This window comes from Mobula hypostoma, chromosome 2 (assembly GCF_963921235.1).
Source record: "Mobula hypostoma chromosome 2, sMobHyp1.1, whole genome shotgun sequence".
In the NCBI taxonomy this organism is placed as follows: domain Eukaryota; kingdom Metazoa; phylum Chordata; class Chondrichthyes; order Myliobatiformes; family Myliobatidae; genus Mobula; species Mobula hypostoma.
Window position 1 is genome coordinate 138,803,325 of NC_086098.1, and position 24,384 is coordinate 138,827,708.

General features: G+C 45.2%; 1 protein-coding gene across 1 annotated transcript in view; it reads left to right on the plus strand.

Annotated features, from left to right (window-relative positions):
- Window positions 1-24,384, plus strand: part of mettl24 (methyltransferase like 24) — a 109,062-nt gene that overhangs the window by 31,278 nt on the left and 53,400 nt on the right. Inside the window, exon 3 of the mRNA XM_063040769.1 lies at window positions 17,850-17,989. Within this exon, the coding sequence (XP_062896839.1) occupies window positions 17,850-17,989 (140 nt within the window). The remainder of the gene's footprint in view (window positions 1-17,849; window positions 17,990-24,384) is intronic.

Sequence of the window (24,384 nt, forward strand, 5' to 3'; positions counted from 1 at the left end):
TCCAGATGCCACTGCAAGCCATGATTGTCTTCCTCGATGTCCACTTCATCCTCAAACTTGTGCTTTTTCCTCCTTGAAATCCCAGAATCACGGCAGATGTATATCATTGCACTGTGGACCAGATAAAGAATGAATTATCTCAACAACTGCCTTCTCAGTTTGACAGGCTTGGATTCTGGCTCCAGACTCACTGTTAGCACCGGCCTTCACATCTGCAACTTGACTGTCGACATGTTGTTGTGTATAATAACCTCATCACTGGGATGTGTGCCATCGGCTCCTCTGCTCAGGGTTCCTCAATGAAAAACAGCAATGGATTTGGCTGTTGCCAGGACCATTTAGTTAGCTAATGCCCAATCTGTAGCTCAGGGTAATTTCTGTCAGATCCACTGCTACTCTGTTGCTGGCAAAATGTGCAGTCTCTGCCTCACTGACTCTGTGAGGAACCGGCTCTACTTTTACTCCCCCTGTTCCAGGTCTCATCGCCAGAGGGAATAGCTTTTGTGGATCTGCCCTTTTTTTTCTGATTATAATCACCCTCTTCTAAACTCACGGTGCTATCGGTCACATCTAAACAGCTTTTCACGATGACCTAATCCTGTTAAGTCTTGTATCATTGTGAGGTTGCAGTGCAGTTTCTTGTGGCCAAACCTTTTAACTCTGATTCCCATTCTTGTTTCAACATGCTGGTCTGTGGCCTCCTCTTGTGCCATGATGAGGCCACCCTCAGGGTGGAACAGCAACAGCTTATATTCTGCCTGGGTAGCTTCCAACCTGATGGCATGAGTACTGATTTCTCCTTCCAGTTAAAAAAAAAACTCCCTCCTCCTTCCCTCTTCATCTATTCCCCACTCTGGTCCCTTACCTCTTCTCACCTCCCCCTGGGTCCCCCCTCCTCCTTCCCTTTCTCCGATGGTGAACTCTTGTCTTCTATAAGACCCCTTCCTCTCCAGCACTTTACCTTTCCCACAAGCCTGGCTTCACCTATCATCTTCTAGCTATCCTCTTTCCTTCACCCCCCCCCCACCCTTTTATTCTGGTGCCCTCCCCCTTCCTTTCTAGCCTTAAAGAAGGGTCTCGCACGATACGTCGACTGTTTATTCATTTCCATAGATGCTGCCTGGCCTGCTGAGTTCCTCCAGCATTTTGCGTACGTTGCTTTGGATTTCCAGCATCTGCGGAATCTCTCGTGTTTATAGTTTCTTAGTTACCTGCTCAGAAAAACACAATTGCCCACAATCACCCAGCACCATAAGAAAATAAGAAATAGGAGCAGGAGTAGGCATCTGGCCATCGAGCTTGCTCGACCATTCAATAAGATCATGGCTGATCTGGCCATGAACTCATCTTAGATTTCCCCTTTGGTCCCTCAGGAGACCCGGTCTTCCCCTGACACTTGCAATCAGGTTTCTCACATCTGTAGCTTTTTGAGTTTCAAGAATGTGAAAGGCCCTTAGGACTATCACTTCTGCAGATGTCAATCCAAGCTGTCTTAAGACCAAGCTATTACATAAAGTCGATGTGGCCTCAACATTATTGTTACTGTTCCAACATAATCCCCCAAGAAACTTCCTCAGGCAGTTCATTGCTCACTGAGCAACGGCCTGGAATTGGTCCGAGAAGTCCCCAGTACTCAGACCTGAGCTGCTTGTTTTATGATACTTGCTGAGGACTCATGGAGTTGCAGAGAGATACAACATGAGAAGAGACACCCCCCGCCCCCACCCCCACCACTCCACCAAGTCTGTGTCTATCCTCAGTCACCTATTTCCACTAATCCTTCATTAACCCCATTTCCCCAACATCGTCAACTCCCTCCCAACACTTCCAGCTTCTACTACTCACCTACACACTGGGGCAATGAAGCTCTGAAACCGCGTGTCTGCAGGACCTGGGAGGAAACCCATGCTGTCTCAGGCAGAATGCATAAATTCCAAAGCACAGAGCCTGAGGTCAGGATTGAAACCAGGATTTAAGTGCTACGAGACAGTAGCTCCGCTAGCTGTGCTACTGTGCCACCCCTCTCACCTGGGCTGTAATACCAACACCCACATTCACTTACCAGGTTACAATTACAATAGCTAGCATTCCTCTCATTGGCTGTACTGGAATCACATCAAAACCAACCACTTAGCCCAACCAATTATTCCTACAGTCCGTGTGCGATGGCAGTTCTAATCAGGTTCCCACAACCTGTTCTCCTGCAGAGCAGACTTGATGGGCCAAATGGCCTAATTCTGCTCCTGTATCTTGTGGTCTTTCGTCCAATGTTGCCTCCTTTTCCTTACCCCCTCCTCCTGTCTTATCTTTCTGTTCTAACTTGCGACCTCTCCCAGCTCTCCTGTTTGAGCTGGTATCTGTGGATGACTGTATGTAACCCTACCCCACCCCTCTCAACTACTGGAAGTTATGCTGTTCCCTGCCTTTGGTATTTTAAACCCTTGGCCCTATCGTGAAGCAATCAGCATTGTTAATTGAAATGAGCTAAATTTTTCCACCCACAATGTTGAAAGCCACCCTCCCCAGTACTGACCAAGCCCTAACTGCTTCAATTTCCTTTGTTCCCCTTGAGCAAATAGAGGGATACATAATCGCATGGTAACTGGATCAACTCCACTTCCACAGCTCCAGCCAGGGAATTTTAAAAAGCACATTTTGGCAAGAATAAAATGACAAGGAACAGTAAGAATGAAAGCCAAGTTTAAGTGATTGCCTTCAGTGTAACAGAGATTCCAGCAATACATAAGAATGAGTAATGGGAGGACTGTAGAAACACTCTGACCTTGGTATGAACTCCCATGGATTGCCCTTCACAGTTATGTTTTCTGTTTCAGTAGATGACAAGTTCCCAACCGTGGGTCAGAATTACAGAGGTACCCTACTGCTTCCAATGCCAACATAATGTAGAGTGGCGACAGCTTGCTAACCATAGCCTGTATGTTTTTGGAATGTGGGAGGAAACCAGAGCACCCGGAGGAAAGCCATGCAGTCATGGGAAGAACATACAGACTCCCGACAGAAAGTGGTGGGAAACGATCCTGGACTCACTGGCATTGTAAAGCATTACACCAACCCCTAACTACCATGCTATCAAAGTCTGATAAAGAAAACACATAGTAAATTTGCCTTTATTAGTTGAGGAATTGAGTTCAAGAGTCAGGAAGTTATGTTGTATAAAACTCTAGTTGGAACCTATTTGGAGTAATGCATACTTTATACTTTATTGTTGCCAAACAATTGATACTAGAACGAACATTCATCATAGCGATATTTGATTCTGCACTTCCCGCTCCCTGGATTACAAATCAATAGTAAATATTAAAAATTTAAACTATAAATCTTAAATAGAAAAATGGAAAGTAAGGTAGTGCAAAAAAAAACCGAGATGCAGGTCCGGATATTTGGAGGGTACAGCCCAGATCCGGGTCAGGATCCGTCTAGCAGTCTTATCACAGTTGGAAAGAAGCTGTTCCCAAATCTGCCCGTACGAGTCTTCAAGCTCCTGAGCCTTCTCCCGAAGGGAAGGGGGACGAAAAGTGTGTTGGCTGGGTGGGTTGTGTCCTTGATTTTCCTGGCAGCACTGCTCCAACAGCGTGCGGTGTGAAGTGAGTCCAAGGACGGAAGATTGTTTTGTGTGATGTGCTGCGCCGTGTTCACGATCTTCTGCAGCTTCTTCCTGTCTTGGACAGGACAATTTCCATACAGTTCCGGTCACCCCAATTTAGGAAGGATATGAAGAAGGCACTTACCAGGACGCTGCCTGGATTAGAGGGCATTTACTACAAGGAGAGGTTGGACAAACTTGGGTTGTTTTCTCTGGAGCGGCAGAGGATGAGGGAAGACAGGATAAAGGTTTATAAGATTACGAGAGGCTCAGACAGAGTAGACAGTCAATAACTTTCTCTGAAGGTTGGAGCACCTAATACGAGAGGGCAGGCATTTAAAGTGAGGGGGGTAAATTGAAAGGAGATGTGTTGGGGGGGGTGGGGTGAGGTGAGAGTGGTGGGTGTCTGGAACATACTGCCAGAGACAAATACAATAGAGATGTTTGAGAGGCTCTCGGATGTTCACGAGGCACATAAATATGCATGAAATGGAAATATGTGGACATTGTGGGATTAGTTGAGTTTGGCATTTGATTACTAACTGAATTCATTTGTGGGCAGCAGGGTCTGCCCCTGCACTGTACTATGCATGCTGTGTTCCAGCACCAAGAGTGATGCATCAACAACCTGCTGAAATAACGTCAAGCAGTGAATGCGAACCGTGACCATGTCACTGGAATGTATCTGAAGGGTCATGAAAGGTTGGGACAGGAGAGCAATTGACCCCTCAGGGGGATCTTTGACCTGCTTCTACTTAGTTTTTTAAAAAAAAAATTCCCTACCCTATCTCAAAGAGCAGCTCTTCTTTGGGGGAAGGGAAAACGATTCTAGGAATGACATGTAGGCGGGGGGAAATAGCCCAAGGGAGCAATGAGCGATGTTCCCAAGGGGAATGTTCTTCCAACTCCTCCTCCTGTAATGTGTTTGGGCTTCCAATAGGGTCTCAGACATGAAATTGGTCAGTGAGTTTAGAGCTCAGGAGGTTGGGGCTACAGCATTGACATGGATTGAAGCAGAGAAATATATAAATCAGGAACGGGAGTGGGCCATTCAGCCCTTCAAGCCTTTTCCATCATTCAATACAACCATGGCTGGTCCTCAAACTCGATTCCATATTCCTGCTCACTTTCCGTTGAGGTGTGATCTGTTTATTGGACAGAAGGTGCCCCAGATCCAGATCTGGTAATGATAGAAGAACCAGGTATGCTCCGCCTGATAAGACTGATGTAAAAAAAAATCCATACATTGGGAAAATCCAAAGATGTTAGTTAATACGTAGATTTTATAATTCTGTAATATGGTGACTGTTGGGAACTGAGTAGAAGAAGGCAGATATTTATCAGTAATGGCCTTCTACAAAGTATAGATGAGTGGGAAGGTGCGATCTTGTCTGTATGGTTTGCACAGTTCCCTCGGTGATCTGGTTTCCTCCCACATTGTGTGTGGTGAAAGGCCAAGTGGCACTGTAAGTATACAGGTGGCTGGAGGACACTGGCAAGAGTTGATGGGAATGTGGGGAGGATAAGTGTGGGATTAGTGTTAATGGGTGGTGGTTAGTCAACAGGCCAAAGGGCCTCTTCCTGTGATATACGACTCTTTGATTCTATTGAATGGCAGAACCAGAGGACTTACTGAACAGACAATAGGTGCAGGAGTAGGCCATTCAGCCCTTCGAGCCAGCACCGTGATCATGGTTGATCATCCACAATCAGTACCCTTTTCCTGCCTTCTCCCCATATCCCTTCACTCCAGGACAGGATTCCCAAGATTTCCCAGGAACTGTCCCACAAGTCGTCTCGTTGCTGGCTGGTATGGTGGGGGGTGGGGGTGGTTTGCAGGGAATGGGAAGACCCTTCCCTGTCCTATTAATCTCAGGTTGTCAAGTTTGTCAAAAATGAGGTTGAAACTACTCTCTGTCAATGGAGCATTGAAATAACCCACTTTGCTTCTTAAAACAAAAAGGAAATATGAAATCATCTTGGAAGTGTGATGTATGCAACAAACCCTTTCCTTTCCATTTCAAAGTAGGCCAGCGTTGTGTATAATTGTCCTCCATCCCAAGGACTGCCGAAGAAGAAGTAATTAATCATACTTTGGATCAAATTAATTACATATGTGTGTTCCAGCATACAGCTGGCTGGCCATTGTGTAAACCTGGATTTTAAAGCAGAAGTGAGTCTATAACTTCTGAATCAGAATCAGAATAGGGTCATTCAGCCTCTGACGCCTGCTGTATCATGGTTGATCTCTCACCTCAGCGCCACTCTCATGCATGTTTCGAGCACCAGGATCTGTGAGGATGCAGCAATTAAAAAGAAGAGGATAATTAAAATGAGAGGGACTAATTACTGGCCCATCTGTGCCTACCCATTCTCTCCCCACCATCTCCTGCTGTAAACCAGCTCTTCTAAAAATGCATCAGCAACTAAGTCTGTTGCTGTGTAGATAAATCTAATTAATTGTCACTGTGTTAACAGCCCCCCACACCCCCACACCCCCCCACGCACACAGAGCTATCATACGCAGCAGGACATCAATCTGTGGTCTGTGTTTTATTTAACCTTGTCTGCACAAATATTCCTTTCCCACGACCTTGATATGAACGTTGATAGATATAAAACTCCAGTTGAAATAATTTTATTATCAGTGCCGTTCTTCCCTTAACAAGTCACGCCCAATGAGACACATCCGGCGAATCAGCCTGGAGATGAACGTCCAGTCTGTGGAGGACACCTGCAGCTCTAATTGCTTATTCCCTGTGAATGGGACTGATGTCCAAGTGATGTGCAAGTGAACAAGGAACCCTTTCATTGATAATGACAAATCTGCACTTTTTCATCATATCAGTTGAGGTTAATACTCATCAGGGCACCTTTTGGAGGAACTTTATCGCTGAATGGGGTTTCATTCATGAAGAAGGAGTATGGTAGCATTATGGTTACAATACAGCCGACCCAAGTTCAGTTCCTACTGCTGCCTGTAAGGAGTTTGTACGTTCTCCCCTCACCGCGTGGGTTTCCTCCAGGTGTTCTGGTTTCCTCCCACAGTCCAAAGACCTACTGACTGGTAGGTCAACTGGTCATTGTAAATTGATTAGGCTATCCTGTGATAAGGCTAGGATTAAATTGGGGGGTTGCTGGGTGACATGGCTTGAAGGGCCGGGAAGGTCTATTCTGTGCTGTATCTCGATTTAAAAATAAATGTTAAAAACAGAAGTTTGAAGTCAATTGGGATTAATGGTCCAGAGCAGGGGTTCCAATCTGGGGCCCATGGACCCCTCGGTTAATGGTAAGGCACCATGGCATCAAAAAGGTTGGGAATCTCTGGACTAGTGCCAGTTCAAGAAGATTCAATAATCTGGATTAAATCAATTAAAAAGTTATTTTATATACTTTATTAGAACCAACACACAAAGAAGCCATTTGGGCCACCATATCTTTATCTTTTCTAACCCTTCTGCTGTCCAGTGTCACGAAGTTGCCTTGCTCTTTTCCCATCTTTTTGTACATGTTACCTTTTCAGACTCTTGTCTGATTCCTTTTAAAATTGTGTCATGTTCTCTGCTTCTGTGGCAATGAGGAGGAAATTCTTTAGCCAGAGGGTGAAGAATCTGTGGAATTCATTGCCACAGGTGACTGTGGAGACCAATTCACTGGGTGTATTTGAAGCAGAGGTTGATAGGTTCTCGATCAGCAAGGTCATCAAAGGTTACAGGGAGAAGGCAGGAGAATGGGGATGAGAGGGAAAATAAATCCACCATGACTGAATGCTGCTCTTGTGTCATGAGGTCTTATGGAACATCTGGAATGAATTGCAGAGGAGATGAAGGAATCAGGAAAAGTAACAATATTTAAGAGACATCCAGACAAGTACTTGAATGAGCAGGGAATAGAGAAAAATTTCTATTTAAAATTTCCCCTCTCACTGTGGAAGGAGTGATATCTCTCCCTCCCTTGAGTGAGTGTGTGTGTGTGAGATAGAAAAAAAATATATATATATATCCATATATCCATATATCCATTTATTTATTTAGGGAGGAACAGTAGTTTCTGATGGTCTGTAGACCATGGTCTCTCTTTGGGGCTTTGCTGTTACTTGCATGGTGGGAGGTGGGAATGCTGATGCTTTCTGCTAGAAGAAGAGGCGTGGATGGGGTTGATTGATGCTGCTTGTGCGTGGGGAGGGGAGGGAGTTTGGGCTGCTTGTGTTTCTTCTGTCATTCATTATTTAGGGGTTTTCTGTTTCAAAGATGTCTGTGGAGAGTAAGGATTTCAGGTTGTATATTGTATACATTCTCTGATATTAAATTGAACCACTGAAAATGGGATTAACACAAATGGGATTAGTGTCGGTAGCTGGCATTTGTATGATGGGCTGAAGGGCCTGTTTCTATGCTTTATGACTCTAAGATTCTGTGACTCCATTTCAAAATATTTCATCCTTCTGAAATCTTGATTAGATTTCTCTCTCCTTCTGAGGATTTTTTGGCTTCAGGTAAAGAAAAATCGCCTGCTGTAACTGGCACAAGTGAATGAACCTTACCTGCTTCACCATTGAATTAATGTTGTTTTTCTCTTTCGATGGTGAAGAGTTCGCTGATATGGCCCACTGAGGGTTCATGGCTGCAGAGACACTCTCCCCTGAGATCATGCACTATACCTAATACCTGGTATATTTGCAGATTTAGATGAGCTCTTGTATTCTGTTGACTCACTGTAATCATCACATTCTCATTATACCTTTCTTTCCTGGCAACATAGCAAACAAATGGACTCTGTATGTCCTTCGAGGTAAACACAGCATTCCTTTACTAGGGAGCTGGCTGGAATTTGATTTATGCTCCATCAAAGCCAACATTTAGAAGCTCAGAGTTCTGAAGGGAAGGTTGTCTAAATTTGAGCTTTGGCCATTCATTTAGTATTCAACATTTCATATTATTTTACCAGATGCAGTGACACCCATTTGACTGTGGGCAGTGTTTTGACCAATTGGTAGGTAGGGTTTACTTGTGTGAGTGTCATTATACACCATGGGGTGCTAAGCATTTGTCATTTCTGCTAAAAGAAACATTGTAGGTCTGATCTTTATTTTATAGCTCTCCCAGGATGGAAGAGTGCCCTTGAGGATAAATCTGCATAAACGTGGGAAATCGGAATCCGTGGAATGGCAACACAAGAGACAGCAGATGCTGGAATCTGGAACAGCAGAATATGCTGGAGGAACTCAGTTTGTCAAGCAGTACCTGTCGTGAGGAAAGTCCTGCATCTGCACAATAATCCGAAATGTTGACGGGGCTTTTCCTCCCTCAGATGCTGCTTGTTCCACTGAGTTCTCCCAGAGGATTGTGTGCTGAAAGAGTAGAAGTCTGTCTGCATTGTTTTAAGGAGAAGTTCCATCGTGATCCTTCAAACTTGCAGGGGCCATGAATGAAACCCGTGCTGGATAACAGTGCCCGCCTCCCAGACATGATTGACAATGTCAGAATGGAAGCCCTTGTACTTCCTTTTGATTGCACTCAATCCCACCCTCCCAAACCCCTTACCTGTTGTACACTTACTGATCATCATTATGTGCCATGTCAGATGACATGGGTGATCATGGTCTATGACCATGGTTGTTTTGGGCAAAATTTTCTACACAAGTGGTTTGCCATTGCCTTCTTCTGGCAGCGTCTTTACAGTGGGTGATCCCAGCCATTATCAGTACTCTTCAGACAGTGGTGTCAGTGGTTGCATAACCAGGACTTGTGTTTAACCTATTTCTCCCGGGATCAATAAAGTATGACTATGACTATATGCACCAGCTGCTCATACAACCATCCACCACCTGCTCCCATGGCTTCACATGGCCCTGATCCGGTAGGTGGGTGTGCTAAGCAGGCATTACACCTTGCCCCAAGGTGACCTGCAGGCTAGCGGAGGGAAAGAGCACCTTGCACCTTCTTCGGTGGAGACATATCTCCACTCCGCCACCCTTGACTTACTTGTGCACCTGCTACATCAGAGAAAAAGTTTCTTCGGTCCAACAGGCCCATGGTGGCTTTTCAGTTCCTTGTGTGCCAATTCTCATTACTTCAATGGTAAGCATTGGCTCTATAGCACCTGAGTGTGCGTGACTAGCTCAAACTGGAAGAACATCTCCTTGGGTATTTTAACTAGCACTATTCACCAGGATAGGATGTTTTTAAAATGTAGGAATATTTTGTTTACATTAAAGGAAAAGGGATCAAATTCTTACAATCTCTTCACTGCATTGCGAGCTACGAAAGAACCATATACTGTATAGCATCTTTCTCTAGTTCCAAGTATCTTAATCAGAGCTATTGTCATACAGTTTAAATTCACACTGCATGAAATGAAGAAAGTTAGAAACATTGGATTTATCAAAGGCTATGAAACACATCATAAACTACAACACTGGACATTATCTATAACACTGAAGAACAGGACTTCAGAACAACCTGCAAATTTACCCAAACTATTCCAGTGCAGTTACAGCATTGGCATCTACCAGTAACATGGAAAGTTACCCAGGTATGTCTACACAACAAGCAGGACGAACTCATTATTTATCACCCAACAAGTCTGCATACAAAAATCAATAAAATAATGGAAGATGACATCAGCAGTCCTATTAAGTGGCACTTGCTCATCAGTGGATCTTTCCAGGACCAGTCAGTTCCAGACTCCATTATACACTTGGAACAATTGAGCTGAATAACCAGAGTCCTGGTAAAACTGAAGTGATAGCAATCAGATTTCACACAAAGGAAGATTGCTGTAAACAAGTAGTGCATCCAGTATCCAGAGCAGCCAGGCAGCTTTTGGACTCCTACAATTTGAACCATCAGGTTTGGGAGATGTGACAGCCTTTAGTCTCATTAGTTTGCCTTGGTTTAATAGTATATCCACCACTATTCCCTTCCTACTGTCCAGTTTTGGGATATAACACTAACCAAGTCTCTGAGCTGGGATTTGAATCCGCAATGGACCATCTCAGTGATTATTACCCAATGATCGTCTCTGACTCTATATCATCTTTGGCCTGTGAAAATGCAAGAAGACCCAGAAGTGCTGTTTCACTTGACTCTTTATTTGTTGTTTATAGTTTCTAACAATTTTGCTCTGTTCTTGTCTGGCATGGCTATCTTGGCGCATTGAAATTGTTCAGTATTCTCCTAAAGTTTTTAAATCGATTAAAGGAATTGATAGGGGAAACAACTAAATTATTTGTTGGGGAGCTCAGGACATGAAGATGCAATATCAAAATTAGAGCTTCACTTTTGAGCCTGCCAGGGTCATCTACTGTGTTCGATGCTCCCGGTGCCTCCTCCTCTACATCCAAGAGACCTGAGGTAGTTTGGGGACCACTTGGTCGAGCCTCTTCCACAAAAGGATTTCCTGGTGGCCACCCATTCCCACTTCGACATGGCCTCATCTACTGTCACTATGAGGCTACTCTTAGGTTGGAGGATCAACACCTCATTCCAACAGGGTGGCCTTCAATCAGATGGCATGAATAGCAATTTCTCTCGCTTCTGATATTTCTCCCCCCTCCCCTTCTCTCTCTTACTATTCCCCATTCCGGCTCCATTCTTACCCCTTCCCTTTCTTCCATGGTCCAATATCATCTCTTAACAGTTTCCTCCTTTTATCCCTTCCTTTACCCCTTCCACCTATCACCTCCCAGCTTCCTACTTCATCCCCCTCTCCCTCACCATCCATCTTTCCCCCCCTCATCTGGTTTCACCTATCACCTGCCAGCTTGTACTCTTTCCCCTTCCCCACCATCTTATGCTGGCTTCTTTCCCCCTTGGTTTCCAGTCCTGAGGACGTTTCTTGGCCAGAAATGCCGACTATTTATTCCCCTCCACAGATCCTGCCTGACTTGCTGAGTTCCAGCAGCAATTTGTGTGTGTTGCCCTATAGATTTATTCACCAGTTGTGTGGCACCCAGCTGACCAGCAAAAAATCGGGCAGAGTTTACTTACAGCTGTTATTTTACTACCTTGCATTGGTATGCCAGAATCTGCACTGGTGTCTGCAGAACTGCTTGTGTTTAGGCTAGATATGTTACGTTCAGCCTTCGCTTGTAGCACATACCCTCCAATCCTAGCAAAACTGTCACAGCGAAAGTGCAGTGCAGGCAGACTCTATGGTACAAGGATGCTGGAAATCCAAGCAACACACACATACAAAAAGCTGGAGGAACTCAGCAAGACAGGCAGCATTTTTGGAAAAAAGTACAGTCGACATTTCGGGCTGAGACCCTTCAGCGGGACTGGAGGTTAAAAAGGATGAGGAGTAGATTTGCAAGGTGGGAGGAGGGGAGGGAGAAACACAAGGGAATAGGTGAAGTTGGTGAGAGGGAGGGATGAAGTAAAGAGCTGGGAAGTCGATTGGTGAAAGAGAAACAGGGCTGGAGAAGGGGGAGTTTGATAGGAGAGGACAGAAGGCCATGGAAGAAAGAAAAGGGGGTAGACTTGGAACAGGCTGTTATATGTAGCCGATAAAAAGGCAGGCATCGTTGGAACCCATGCGAGTGCCCATGGCTACACCTTTTACCGTCCTCCACTTTTCCTATGCTGCACTGACGTCTGCATTAGTGCTGCTTCCTGCACCCATGTAGAGCTCGTCAACTTCATCAACTTTGCCTCCAACTTTCACCCTGCCCTCAAATTTACCTGGTCCATTTCCAACACCTCCCACCCCTTTCTCAATTTCACTGTCTCTATCTCTGGAGGCAGCTTATCTACCAATGTCTATTATAAACCCACGTACTCTCACAGCTACCCGGACAATACCCCTTCCCACCCTGTTACTTGTAAAAACGCCATCCCCCTCTCTCAATTCCTCCATCTCTCCCGCATCCGCTCTCAGGATGAGGTTTTTCATTCCAGAATGAAGGAGATATCCTCCTTTTTCAAAGAAAAGGGCTTCCCTCCCTCCACCATCAATGGTGCCCTCAACCGCATCTCTTCCATTTTACACAAGTCTGCTCTTACCCCATCCTCCCACCACTCTCACCTACCACCCCACTAGCCTCTGTGTCCAGCACACAATCCCCAGAACTTCCACCATCTCCAATGGGATCCCATCACCAAGCACATCTTTCCCTCTCCCCCACTTTCTACTTTCCACAGGGATCGCTTCCTATGCAACTCCCTTGTCCATCCATCCCTCCCTACTGATCTCCCTCCTGACACTTACCCTTGCAAGCTGAACAAGTACTACACCTACCCCCTACACCTCCTCCCTCACTACCACTCAGGGCCCTAAACAGTCCTTCCAGGTGAGGCAACACTTCACCTGTGAGTCTGTTGGGGTCATATACTGTGTTCGGTGCTGCCAGTGTGGCCTCTTGTAAATCGGAGAGACATGACATAGTTCAGGAGACCGCTTCGCCAAGCACCTACGCTCCATCCACCAAAAAAAGCGGGATCTCCCAATCACCACCCATTTTAATTCCACTTCTTATTCCCATTCCCATTCCCGTTCCTATTCCTATATGGCAATCCATGGCCTCCTCTACTATCACAATGAGTCCACACTCAGGTTGAAGGAGCAGCACCTTATATTCTGTCTCCCTCCTTCTCGATTCCCCATCCCCTTTTCCCTCTCTCACCTTATCTCCTTACCTACCCATCGCTTCCCGCTGGTGCTCCTCCCCACCCTTCTCTTTCTTCCATGGCCTTCTGTCCTCTCCTATCAGACTGCCCCCCCGCCCCCCTTCTCCAGCCCTGTATCTCTTTCAAAGGTTTCAAAGGTACATTTAATGTCAGAGAAATGTTTACAATATACACCCTGAAATGCTTTTTCTTCGCAGCCATCCTCGAAAACAGAGGAGTGCCCTCAAAGGGCGAATGACAGTTAGAACCCCAAAGTCCCTCCACCAGCTCCCCTCCCTCCCATGCGTAAGTGGCTGCAAGCAATGATCCCTCCTCCCCCCACCAGCAAAAAAAAAAGCATTGGCACCCACAATGTTAAAAGTCTGTTGCGTCGCTTTTTCTGAGTTCTGTGCCCAGAGATCTCGGGCCTCTGGGCACACAGCTGTAGATCTTCCAACTCCCACGACACACCGATCTCCTGCCGGGACACTGACCTTTGATCTGCCCGTCTCCAGAGCCACGAGGCAAGGTCATTGGATTCTGGAACAAATGCTTTATTGACCATTACGGAATGTCTCTCTGGTGCTTCCTGCTTCCTTCCCCCTACTCCCAACCACGATTCCCCTCTCCCTGCCTCCTTTCCACTCACTGTCCACACTAGAGACCCATATCAGAATCAGGTTTATCACCACTCACATCTGTCATGAAATTTGATTCTTTTTGCAGCAGCAGTACAGTGCAATACATGAAGTTACTACAGTACAGTGCATATGTCTTAGGCACCCTAGCTGTAGATATGTGCCTATGACTTTTGCACAATACTGTAGATCACAATTCCCACATCTTAACAAAAATTATCGGCTTCTTCCCCAGATATCTGGCCTCCACAAAGTTGGGAATCCCAGAGACTCATTACGCTCTGTGAAAAGAAATTTACCTGCACCCCGCTTTAAATAATCACCCCCTAAGTTTGTAACTTTGTCTCCTAGTTCAAGGTCTCTTAACATCTACCCTGTTATGACCCTTCAGGATCCGATACATTTCAATATGATCACACTCCGTTCTCCTAAACTCCGAGGAATACAGATAGATTTTGCTTTTGGTGCTTGTGATACAGTAACACCCTCATCACAGGAGTTAATCTAGTGAATCTCATTAGGAAAGACTTCAATGCCGGTATGTTCTTTCGTAAGTAAGGGCGTCTGTTTTCACAAATAAAATGGCGGAGGCATTTTATGTTTCAGAAAAACCGTAGCAACTCGTTTATTGAACACCAAAAATACTGAACACAAAGTACTGTAAAAGTCCTTTACGTGATTACCTCATCACGTCAGACCAGCCTCTAAACGTGACCCCCCCCAACCCCAACCCGATGAACTCTGTACGATTCCACCAGTTACATTACCCTACAAGAGAACCAAGGTTGTGCACAGCAAGCCCAGCTCACATTGATATAATATATTCAAAAGTGCGCCAGATAGGATACATAATCTTTGAAGATATAAGCGGACATTATATAGTAAAATCTGAAGTGAATTTCTCTTGCTATCACAGGTTCTTCTTTTGCAAATGTAATGCAGTCTTGCTTTGCATTGGGAGCAGCACTGACTGCCATGAAAATTCCTGCAGATGCATGTTTGCAGGTTAGGGCTCCAAGACAGTCACAAATATACAGTTCTTCCCAGTGGTTGCAGTTTTCATATTTGACTTTCTAATGATACAAGCTGACAAGGCACCAGATCGGTTGTGTTTAGTTTGACAATTCTCTGTGGTTCAGTTGGAAAGGCGCCACCTCTGTTTTGCCGGTCCGGATCTAGAAACAACAGACTGGCCTCCTAGTTTCCTTTCAAATAGTTCTCCAGTCACAGGGATGAAAAAAGCTGTTTGCTCTAATATTTCTAACCACTTGCTTTCTCAGGGTTTGTCATTTTTATCTCCTGCAAGATTCTCTTTCTGCCTTTGATAAAAATTGGACTTGGGTTTACCGCACTGTGAACGTTGTACACCGTTACTTTCTGCTCAGCTGTGGGTCTTTGTAGGATTTCTAATGAGGATCTGTCACCTCTGTGTTCTCCAAAAGGCCTCCTGCAAACCAAAAGTGCAGTCTTATTATTTCCAGCTAAACCTAATAAATATCTGGTCATGATTGAGGGCAGTCTCCCAATTCAGTGACCGTCATGGCTCGCTCTCGGAGTCTGCAATTTCATTACAACTGTCTGATTGAATTACAGCCCTGTAGTTCAGGCCGGGTTATATTTTACATTCGGCGCTGAAGCTCTGCAGTAGGAATACAGATTTGCAAAGAAAAATGCTCAGGTAAAAATGAGTAGCTTTGGAATTCCCCCACATTGGCGCAATATTTACTTGCACCATGCAGTCAAATGCTGATGCGTTTATTGCATTCATAACGACAAGTAACCGGTTACTTCCTGGTCCACTGTGGTTCGGCGTTGCGACACACAGAAGTGGCTGGACATGCATACTGATGCTCAAGAGCTTTCAACCTCTATTTGAGAATCACCTCCGTGAGATTTTTTTGCCCTTCTGGGCCCATCTTGTGTGGTGAGCCTTCTGTGTGAGTGGCCAAACAGGCAACATAAACTTTGTGGAACTGGCATTGCCGTCGGATACTCTGGGGACGATACTCTGGGGACAACTCCCTTTCCCGGATGTGTGCCATGTATCCAGGTCGTTGCTTTCATCAGCTTCTTCATTTGGGATAATTTAGATACGATGCAACGAACCAGTTAAATACAAGTTCTGCCTTGTACTTCCCAGTTTTCTCCCTCGCTCATCTCTGATCTGTGTGTTGGATAGGGAAACATAGAAACATAGAAAATAGGTGCAGGAGTAGGCCATTCGGCCCTTTGAGCCTGCACCACCATTCAGTATGATCATGGCTGATCATCCAACTCAGAACCCTGTACCTGCCTTCCCTCCATACCCCCTGATCCCTTTAGCCATAAGGGCCATATCTAACTTCCTCTTAAATATAGCCAATGAACTGGCCTCAACTGTTTCCTGTGGCAGAGAATTCCACAGATTCACCACTCTCTGTGTGAAGAAGTTTTTCCTAATCTCGGTCCTAAAAGGCTTCCCCTTTATCCTCAAACTGTGGCCCCTCGTTCTGGACTTCCCCAACATCGGGAACAATCTTCCTGCATCTAGCCTGTCCAATCCCTTTAGGATTTTATATGTTTCAATAAGATCCCTCCTCTATCTTCTAAATTCCAACGAGTATAAGCCTAGCCGATCCAGTCTTTCATCATATGAAAGTCCTGCCATCCCAGGAATCAAGTCCAGTCTTCTTTAGCTGTTCTCTAAGCAGCCATGTCCTCTCCCACAGTGGGCTTCCTCTCTGCAGAAGGCGGCAGCCAGTTGGGAAGCTGAGCTCCACTGTGGGCCATAAGCAAGATAAAGTTGTGAATAAAGAGGTGAATAAAGTTGATTATCCTGTCCAGGACTTTTGCTGCCCTTAAACTCTCTTTCAATATTTTTATTAATATTATATAAATTGCATGAATACAAATACAAAATTCATAAGGATACAAGTAATACAAATTACATTACATTTAAATCACAGTAATATGATCACTGTATCCCATATTCCAAATCAATCATGTAGAAAAAAAGATTGAATTATGAAATTAAATAAAATAGAATAATTGTATTTTATTAAAAAAAATCTACCCCCATTACCAAAATGAGCTGGTTGGTAAAAAAAAGAGAAGAAAAAAACTTACCATATAATATTATAATAATAATGGCTCAGATCCATACTTTAATAACAATTCAAAGATTATGAAAATAACTCAGAAAGGGTCCCCATAACACTAGAAAATTATTTGCTTCTCTTAAACGAACAGGGCATGTTTAGGGCTGGGTTCAGGGTTCACATCTTGATGTTAACTAGCTAACTCTGGGGATAGAAAATGAGGCAAGTGGGACCATTTAATCAGATTTGCCTCATTTAGCATCAGATTTGATTCACTTTATTTTCCCGGAAACTCAGGATGTTTAAGAGGCACCCAGGGTTTGGGTCACTCCATCTGGTGAGTAACACGTGCTGTAACTGTGATCTGCTTTTATGTAACAATGTAAATGTGAATTGGTGTTTTGTCATGGAAATAGTGTGATGTTTCATTAATTCTCGAAGTGTGTGTGAGAAAGTGAATGTGGATGCATGTGTGTCTGTGGAAGAGAGACTGAGCGTGTATGTGTTTTTATCTCCTGTCCCTAGATACAGCATGTGGAGAAACTAATGATGCTCTCTGCTGAGCTGATGTAATGCATAGTCTTGCTATCCAACTTTCCTTTAAAATCAACCAAGTGACCAAAGGACTGGAGTCACAAGAGGGCCAAACTGGTTTTGTGCTGGTACAGGGTTTAACTGCTGGGATCTTGATTATTACACCAGGAGTATAACCTCCGTGCATCCACGGACTTACTGACAACCTACTCTCTGGGCCTGCTGATAACTTACTTTTTTAACTTCATCAAGTTTATATTGAAGTTGCAGGAGGTGACAGCCATGTGTGGGCAAGGCTTCCGTCCTTTCAAGCACTAGACGCGAGACTGTTTACTCAAGATCCACAGTTGAAATATGTAAGCTACTGTCCGCCTTTGTCACCAAACAGGTTCCCTGCACCAAGGTGGATGGAATGGTTTTGATAGGCAGCTTGGAGAACACCCAGGAACCGTGGGCTGTCTGCCTGGACGATGCATTTCACCTTGCTCGACAGATACACACAGGGAAGTGCCGGATTTACTCAGTGGGGTAGGTGTGATTCTCACATGTTCAAAATTCTCGTTTCAAACCAATGGGAATCGATAAACATCAATCAGTGGCTTAAAGTATTGTGTTTCTTTAAGAAAGGGGCAGAAGTGTGTAATTGAAGAAGGTGAATTGCAATGGGTCTAATTTCTATGGCAGCACTCTCGTCTCTTGAGTCAAAAACTCGAGTTCATGTCCCACCACAAGGGCTCAGTACTTCAATTTTCCAATAACTCTCTAGTCTAAAATCTCCCAATGGCATCTGTCAAAAGATCTCATGGGGTAATTTTGAAGAGGTGTTCAGGAGTTCTCTCCAGCGGCCTGGTAATAGTTACCCCTTACTCTGTTCTCCGGATAGCTTATGTTGCAGGGAATGAGAGCACCCAGAGGAAATTGACACAGACTCAGGGAGAACACCCGAACTGCACACGGACACTGGAAGTCAGGAGCTGAGAATCTGTGCCTCTGCCAGCTGAACCACTGTGTTGCTCCTGTGCCCGGCTACACAGAAGAAACACTCATCAGTTTGGCGTCCTGAACTCCTAGCTGCAATCCTGCATGTCCCACTTTAGCAAAAGAAGGCAACGTGCTTTAAAGGGGTTTAAAAAAAAAGCCAGTCTTTGCCACGACAGCCATTATGCAAAGCCCAGAACAGGCCGCTTCACGGCACTGATTGAAGCTGATTGCTTAAAGCCTCCTCTACTTTGGGGGATCACCCGGTCTCAGACCTTTGCTCCCATTCACCACAAAACCCGGTGGCCACCCTTTTTAATGCTACTTCCCATTCCCATTCCAACATGTAGGCCCATGGCCTCCTCAATTGCCAGGATAAGGCCACTCTTAAGTTGCGGGAGTAACAGCTCATGTTCTGTCTGGGTAGCCTCCAACCTGATGGCATGAACATTGATTTCTCTAACTTCCGGTAATCCTGCCCCTCTCCCCTCTCCCTTTTTCCATTCCGCCTCTTACCTTTTCTTCCACGGTCCACTGTCCTCTGTCCTCTCCTATCAGATTCCTTCTTCTTCAGCCCTTTACTGCTTCCTCCACCTATCATCTCCTAACTTCTAATTTCATACCCTCTTCCCCACCCACCCATACACCTTCCTCCTCTCACCTGCCAGCTTGTACTTCTCCCCCTCCCCAAGTCGTTGTTCTGGTTTTCTCTCCTTTCCGCTCCAGTCCTGATGAAACATCCCCGCCCGAAGCATCAACTCTTTATTTCGCTCCATAGATGCTACTTGACCTGCTGAGTTTCTCCGGCGCTTCCGGCGCTTTCTGTGCGTTCCTCAAGATTTCCAGCATCTGCAGAATCTCTTGTGTGCAGGGTAAAGTGTTACAATTACAGAGAAAGTGCAGAGCAGGTGAACGATAAGGGGCAAGGTCATAATGAGACCGATTGTGAAGTCGTGTCCATCTTACCGCACAAGATCAATACTCCTATGACAGTGGGATAGAAGCTGTCCTTCAGTCTGGTGCTTCATGTTTTCAGACTCTTGTATCGAATGCCTGATGGAACGGTGGAAAAGAGATGGGTGGGTGGGTGATTTTGGCTGCTACACCAAAAGCAGAGAGTAGTGTAGGCAGAGCTGATCATCTGAATTTCTCATACCAAACTGCATGGGCTCACACTTTCCCATATTAAGCTCCATTTGCCACTCACTCAACGTATTTACGAATTGTCCCCGGATACTTTGGTAATAAATGCACTTCGAATGAACGAGTTCGGTTTTTACAGATGTCCGTCAGTCAATTTTGTCCACAAGTCAGAAAATACACAAAATCACTTGATGAGGTAACCATTTCTTCACAGTTATAATAAATGACATCAAAAGCACATAAGGCTGATTAGAAAGACTAATTACTAAAAGTGGAGAGAAAGTTCTGTCTTTCGTAATTATAGCTCAGACTTTTGAATTTAATTTATCGATTGAGATACAGTGCAGAACAGGCTCTTCGGGCCCTTTGAGCCGCGTGGCCCAGCAATCCCTCGATTCAGTCCGAGCCTGATCCTGGGTCAACTTACAATGACCAATTAACCTACCAACTGGTACGTCTTTGGACTGTGGGAGGAAACCAGGGCACCCGGAGGAAACCGACGCCGTCACGGGGAGAACATACAAACACTTGAACCAGGGTCACTGGTACTGAGCGTTATGCTAACTACCACGCTGCCTTATTCGTTAATCGAACCGCTAAGGTTATAGGACCTGATTCATTCTTAAGTCAGGCGTCTTAGCCCAGGGACGGCCTGTGCATCCTGTTGCAGAATCGTAGTTATCCTTATCGCAACTTGCCCTCCCACCTATTTTCTTATTACAGCAGATTTGGAAACCTTGTGTAGAGTTTCCTCCTCCAGTTCATTAATGTAACAGCTGAGGACCAAGAACGGGATACCTGTGGCATTCTCCTCGTTGCTTTCTTCTCGGAGGAGTTTGTAGGAGAATGGACTGTTGGTGAACTGGGTGTCCCTGACATCAGTTATTATTTGGAACCAGTGACAGCTAGTTTACAGTAAGCCAGGTTTACAGTACAGCCGGCAATGCTATTCCGCTCTTGTAATCAGTTCACAAGTTTGCAGTTTTCGGCTGTCAGCCAGTCACTTTTCAGTTGCTTTGCAGCTTGTCAGCATCAGCTCTTGTTTATATTGCGGTTGTGGTGGATCTTAACAGAGTTGAATGGACTTTGGACTTTTACCAGGTTAAACAAGTTTATGTGGAGCTGATCCAGGGTCCAGGAAACCGGTCCCTCGTTCTCATGCGACACTGGAGGTCTATGGCTGGGAGGTCAAACTCATTTCTGGATACCATGCTTAGGAGGACTGACGGACTTCAGGAGAAATGTTGGTGTGGTGATGGGGATGGAGGAGTTTAGCTGAACTGAGAGATTTCACAAGCTGCAGTTTAAAGAGGGAATTAATGAAGATGTCCAGAGTTCAAAGTATGTACACGTTATACAGGTTGTCCCCTAACAGGTAGCCACAAAGAAAAGAAACCCAAATGAATCCCGATTTTTAAAAAAAAAGCTGTCAAACACCCCAGTGTGCAGAGAAAGAAAAACAAATCACGTAGACACCATTCTGAACAGAAATCCGCAGAGAGTCTGTCCCCAGACCCTTAGATCAGCTCAGAGTGGAGTGAACATCATGGAGCAGCAAGCTGAACCAGCCCGTCCATCGCCCCGGGCCCTGACATTTTCAATCCGGAGGAGTTATAGGAAGGCTGAAGATTGAGGAGGCAGGTTTAACGTGTTTTGATTCATGGTCATGGAGCTAATCAGTAGGGAAGTAGGCTATTCAGCCAAACTTCACCATGCCAACCAAGATGCCTAAGTGAGCTAGTTCTATTTGCCTGTGTTTGGCCCATATCTATCTAGACCAGGGGGATCCAAACCTTTTTAATGTCACGGACCCTCACCGCTAACCGAGGGATCTATGGACCCCAAGTTGACAACCCTTGCTCTAAACCTTTCCGTGTCATATACCTTGCGGAATATCTTTTAAGTATTGCAATTGTACCCACCTCCTCTGGCATGAGAGAGTTACCCCTCAGGTCCCTTTCAGACCTATCCCCTCTCATGTTAAATCTGCACCCTCTGGTTTTAGACTCATTTATCCTGGGGAAAGCCTATGGCTGTTCCGAGTAGCCCTCTTGGTTTCATAAACCTTGCAAGTTATTGAAAAATAACGTAGGTTAAATAACTTAGGTTCAGTAATAACTTACTACAGACCATCGGATAAATAATCAAAGGGCAAAAGGATTTGTAGTTTATGGGACAAGAGAGGCAGGATATATAATCCTTCCATTATAGGAAGGATGTGGAAGCTTTGGAGAAAGTGCAAAAGAAGTTTACGAGGATGCTGACTGAATTAGAGGGTATGTGCTATTAGGAGAATCTGATCAAACCTGGGTTGTTTTTTCTGAAATGGTGGAGTTTGAGGGAAGTCTTGATAGAAGTTTATAAGATGTTTTTTGACAAAGAAGGCTTTGTTCATAAGAATCCTTGATAGAAGTTTATAAGATTATGAGAGGCATAGATAGACGGCTGGTGTCTCTTTCCCAGGGTACTACTACTACGTCGACTCAGGCCTAGGGGGCTGGCGTCGGGCACGATGACGGACTCTCCACTTCTCCCTCTCCCTCATCAGTGAGTTCAGTTCATCTACATTAGCTGCGCCGCTGTCTTCTAGGAGCGTGTTGACCATCCTCTTGGGAGTACGCCCAAGGTTCATCCTCCCGTGCTTGGGCTCCCATATGATGACTAGGCTGGCAGGTAGCTCGGGGTGGCGTAGACAGTGCCCCGCTAGTTGCAGTCTTCTCGCCTCGATTTTAGTGGTGAGCATCGGTAGGTCGTCATAGAGCTCGACGTTCGTCATGTGCTGTTGCCAGGGTTGAAATGTCTAATACTGGCGGTCATGCATTTAAAGAGGAGCGAGTAGGTTCAAGAGAGATGTGTGGGGCACGTTTTTTTTTACACAGTGCATTGTGGATGACGGAATCCATAGTAAGGGGCAGTAGTAGAGGCAAATAAGATAGAGGCATTTAAAAGGCTCTCAGATAGGCAGAGTGTACAGAGAATGGAGGGAAATGGACACTGTGTAGGCAGGAAAGATTATTTCACTTAGGCATTTAATTAGTTTGGCACAGCATTTTGGGCTGAAGTGCTTGTTCCTATGCTGTACTGTCCTACGATCTATGTTACAGGAGTACTGGGATCTATTGGAGACACCCTTGAATGATTCGGTTCATGATGGGTGGTATTCCCTGCTATAAATACCATCAATGCTGGACACACTCATCAGAACACTGACTGAACCAACCAAGCATATCACACCAACCTCGCTCTGTGTCTTCGGGCATCTGGCGGAGATTTACTTAGGAAAAGTAACTCAATTAGTTGCCTCCACAGAGGTTGCCTGCAGCATTATTCTGCCTGTTTCATATTTCCAATTCCTGGAAATTTCCAGAAACTTAAAATGATTTTTTTTTCGTCTGAAACCTAGCACGTCCTCCCTCACCTGCAATCCTACTTTAGAGATGACGTCCGGAAAAGCACTCTCTGCTTTTGGTATTTGATGCGGAGGAAGTTTGAAGTACAGCACAAACTGAGGTTGAGATGATATGCGAGTTATTTCCTGAGATAAAGGGACTTGGCTGAAGTTTTGTGCTTGGTGTTCCAAAGGACAAGAAGTATTGATTTAAAAAAAATCTCCCAAGTCAGTTTGGATTCTGGTCAAATTTTAAATACAGGAAGGTGCTTTCTCATAGCAACCTTACAGATCTATTGTCTCAGCTTGCTCCTGCCCCACCGAACTCGTTTCTGCATACCTCGACACGGTTTTATCACCCCTTGTTCAATCCCTTCCGACTTATGTTCGTGACACTTCTCACGCTCTTAAACTTTTCGATGATTTTAAGTTCCCTGGCCCCCACTGCTTTATTTTCACCATGGATGTCCAGTCCTTATATACTTCCATCCCCCATCAGGAAGGTCTCAAAGCTCTACGCTTCTTTTTGGATTCCAGACCTAATCAGTTCCCCTCTACCACCACTCTGCTCCGTCTAGCGGAATTAGTCCTTACTCTTAATAATTTCTCCTTTGGCTCCTCCCACTTCCTCCAAACTAAAGGTGTAGCTATGGGCACCCGTGTGGGTCCTAGCTATGCCTGCCTTTTTGTTGGGTTTGTGGAACAATCTATGTTCCGTGCCTATTCTGGTATCTGTCCCCCACTTTTCCTTCGCTACATCGACGACTGCATTGACGCTGCTTCCTGCACGCATGCAGAACTCGTTGATTTTATTAACTTTGCCTCCAACTTTCACCCTGCCCTCAAGTTTACCTGGTCCATTTCCGACACCTCCCTCCCCTTTCTAGATCTTTCTGTCTCTGTCTCTGGAGACAGCTTATCCACTGATGTCTACTATAAGCCTACTGACTCTCACAGCTATCTGGACTATTCCTCTTCTCACCCTGTCTCTTGCAAAAATGCCATCCCCTTCTCACAATTCCTCCGTCTCTGCCGCATCTGCTCTCAGGATGAGGCTTTTCATTCTAAGACGAGGGAGATGTCTTCCTTTTTTAAAGAAAGGGGCTTCCCTTCCTCCACTATCAACTCTGCTCTTAAACGCATCTCCCCCATTTCACGTACATCTGCTCTCACTCCATCCTCCCGCCACCCCACTAGGAATAGGGTTCCCCTGGTCCTCACCTACCACCCCACCAGCCTCCGGGTCCAACATATTATTCTCCGTAACTTCCGCCACCTCCAACGGGATCCCACCACTAAGCACATCTTTTCCTCCCCCCGTCTCTCTGCATTCCGCAGGGATCGCTCCCTACGCAACTCCCTTGTCCATTCGTCCCCCCCATCCCTCCCCACTGAACTCCCTCCTGGCACTTAT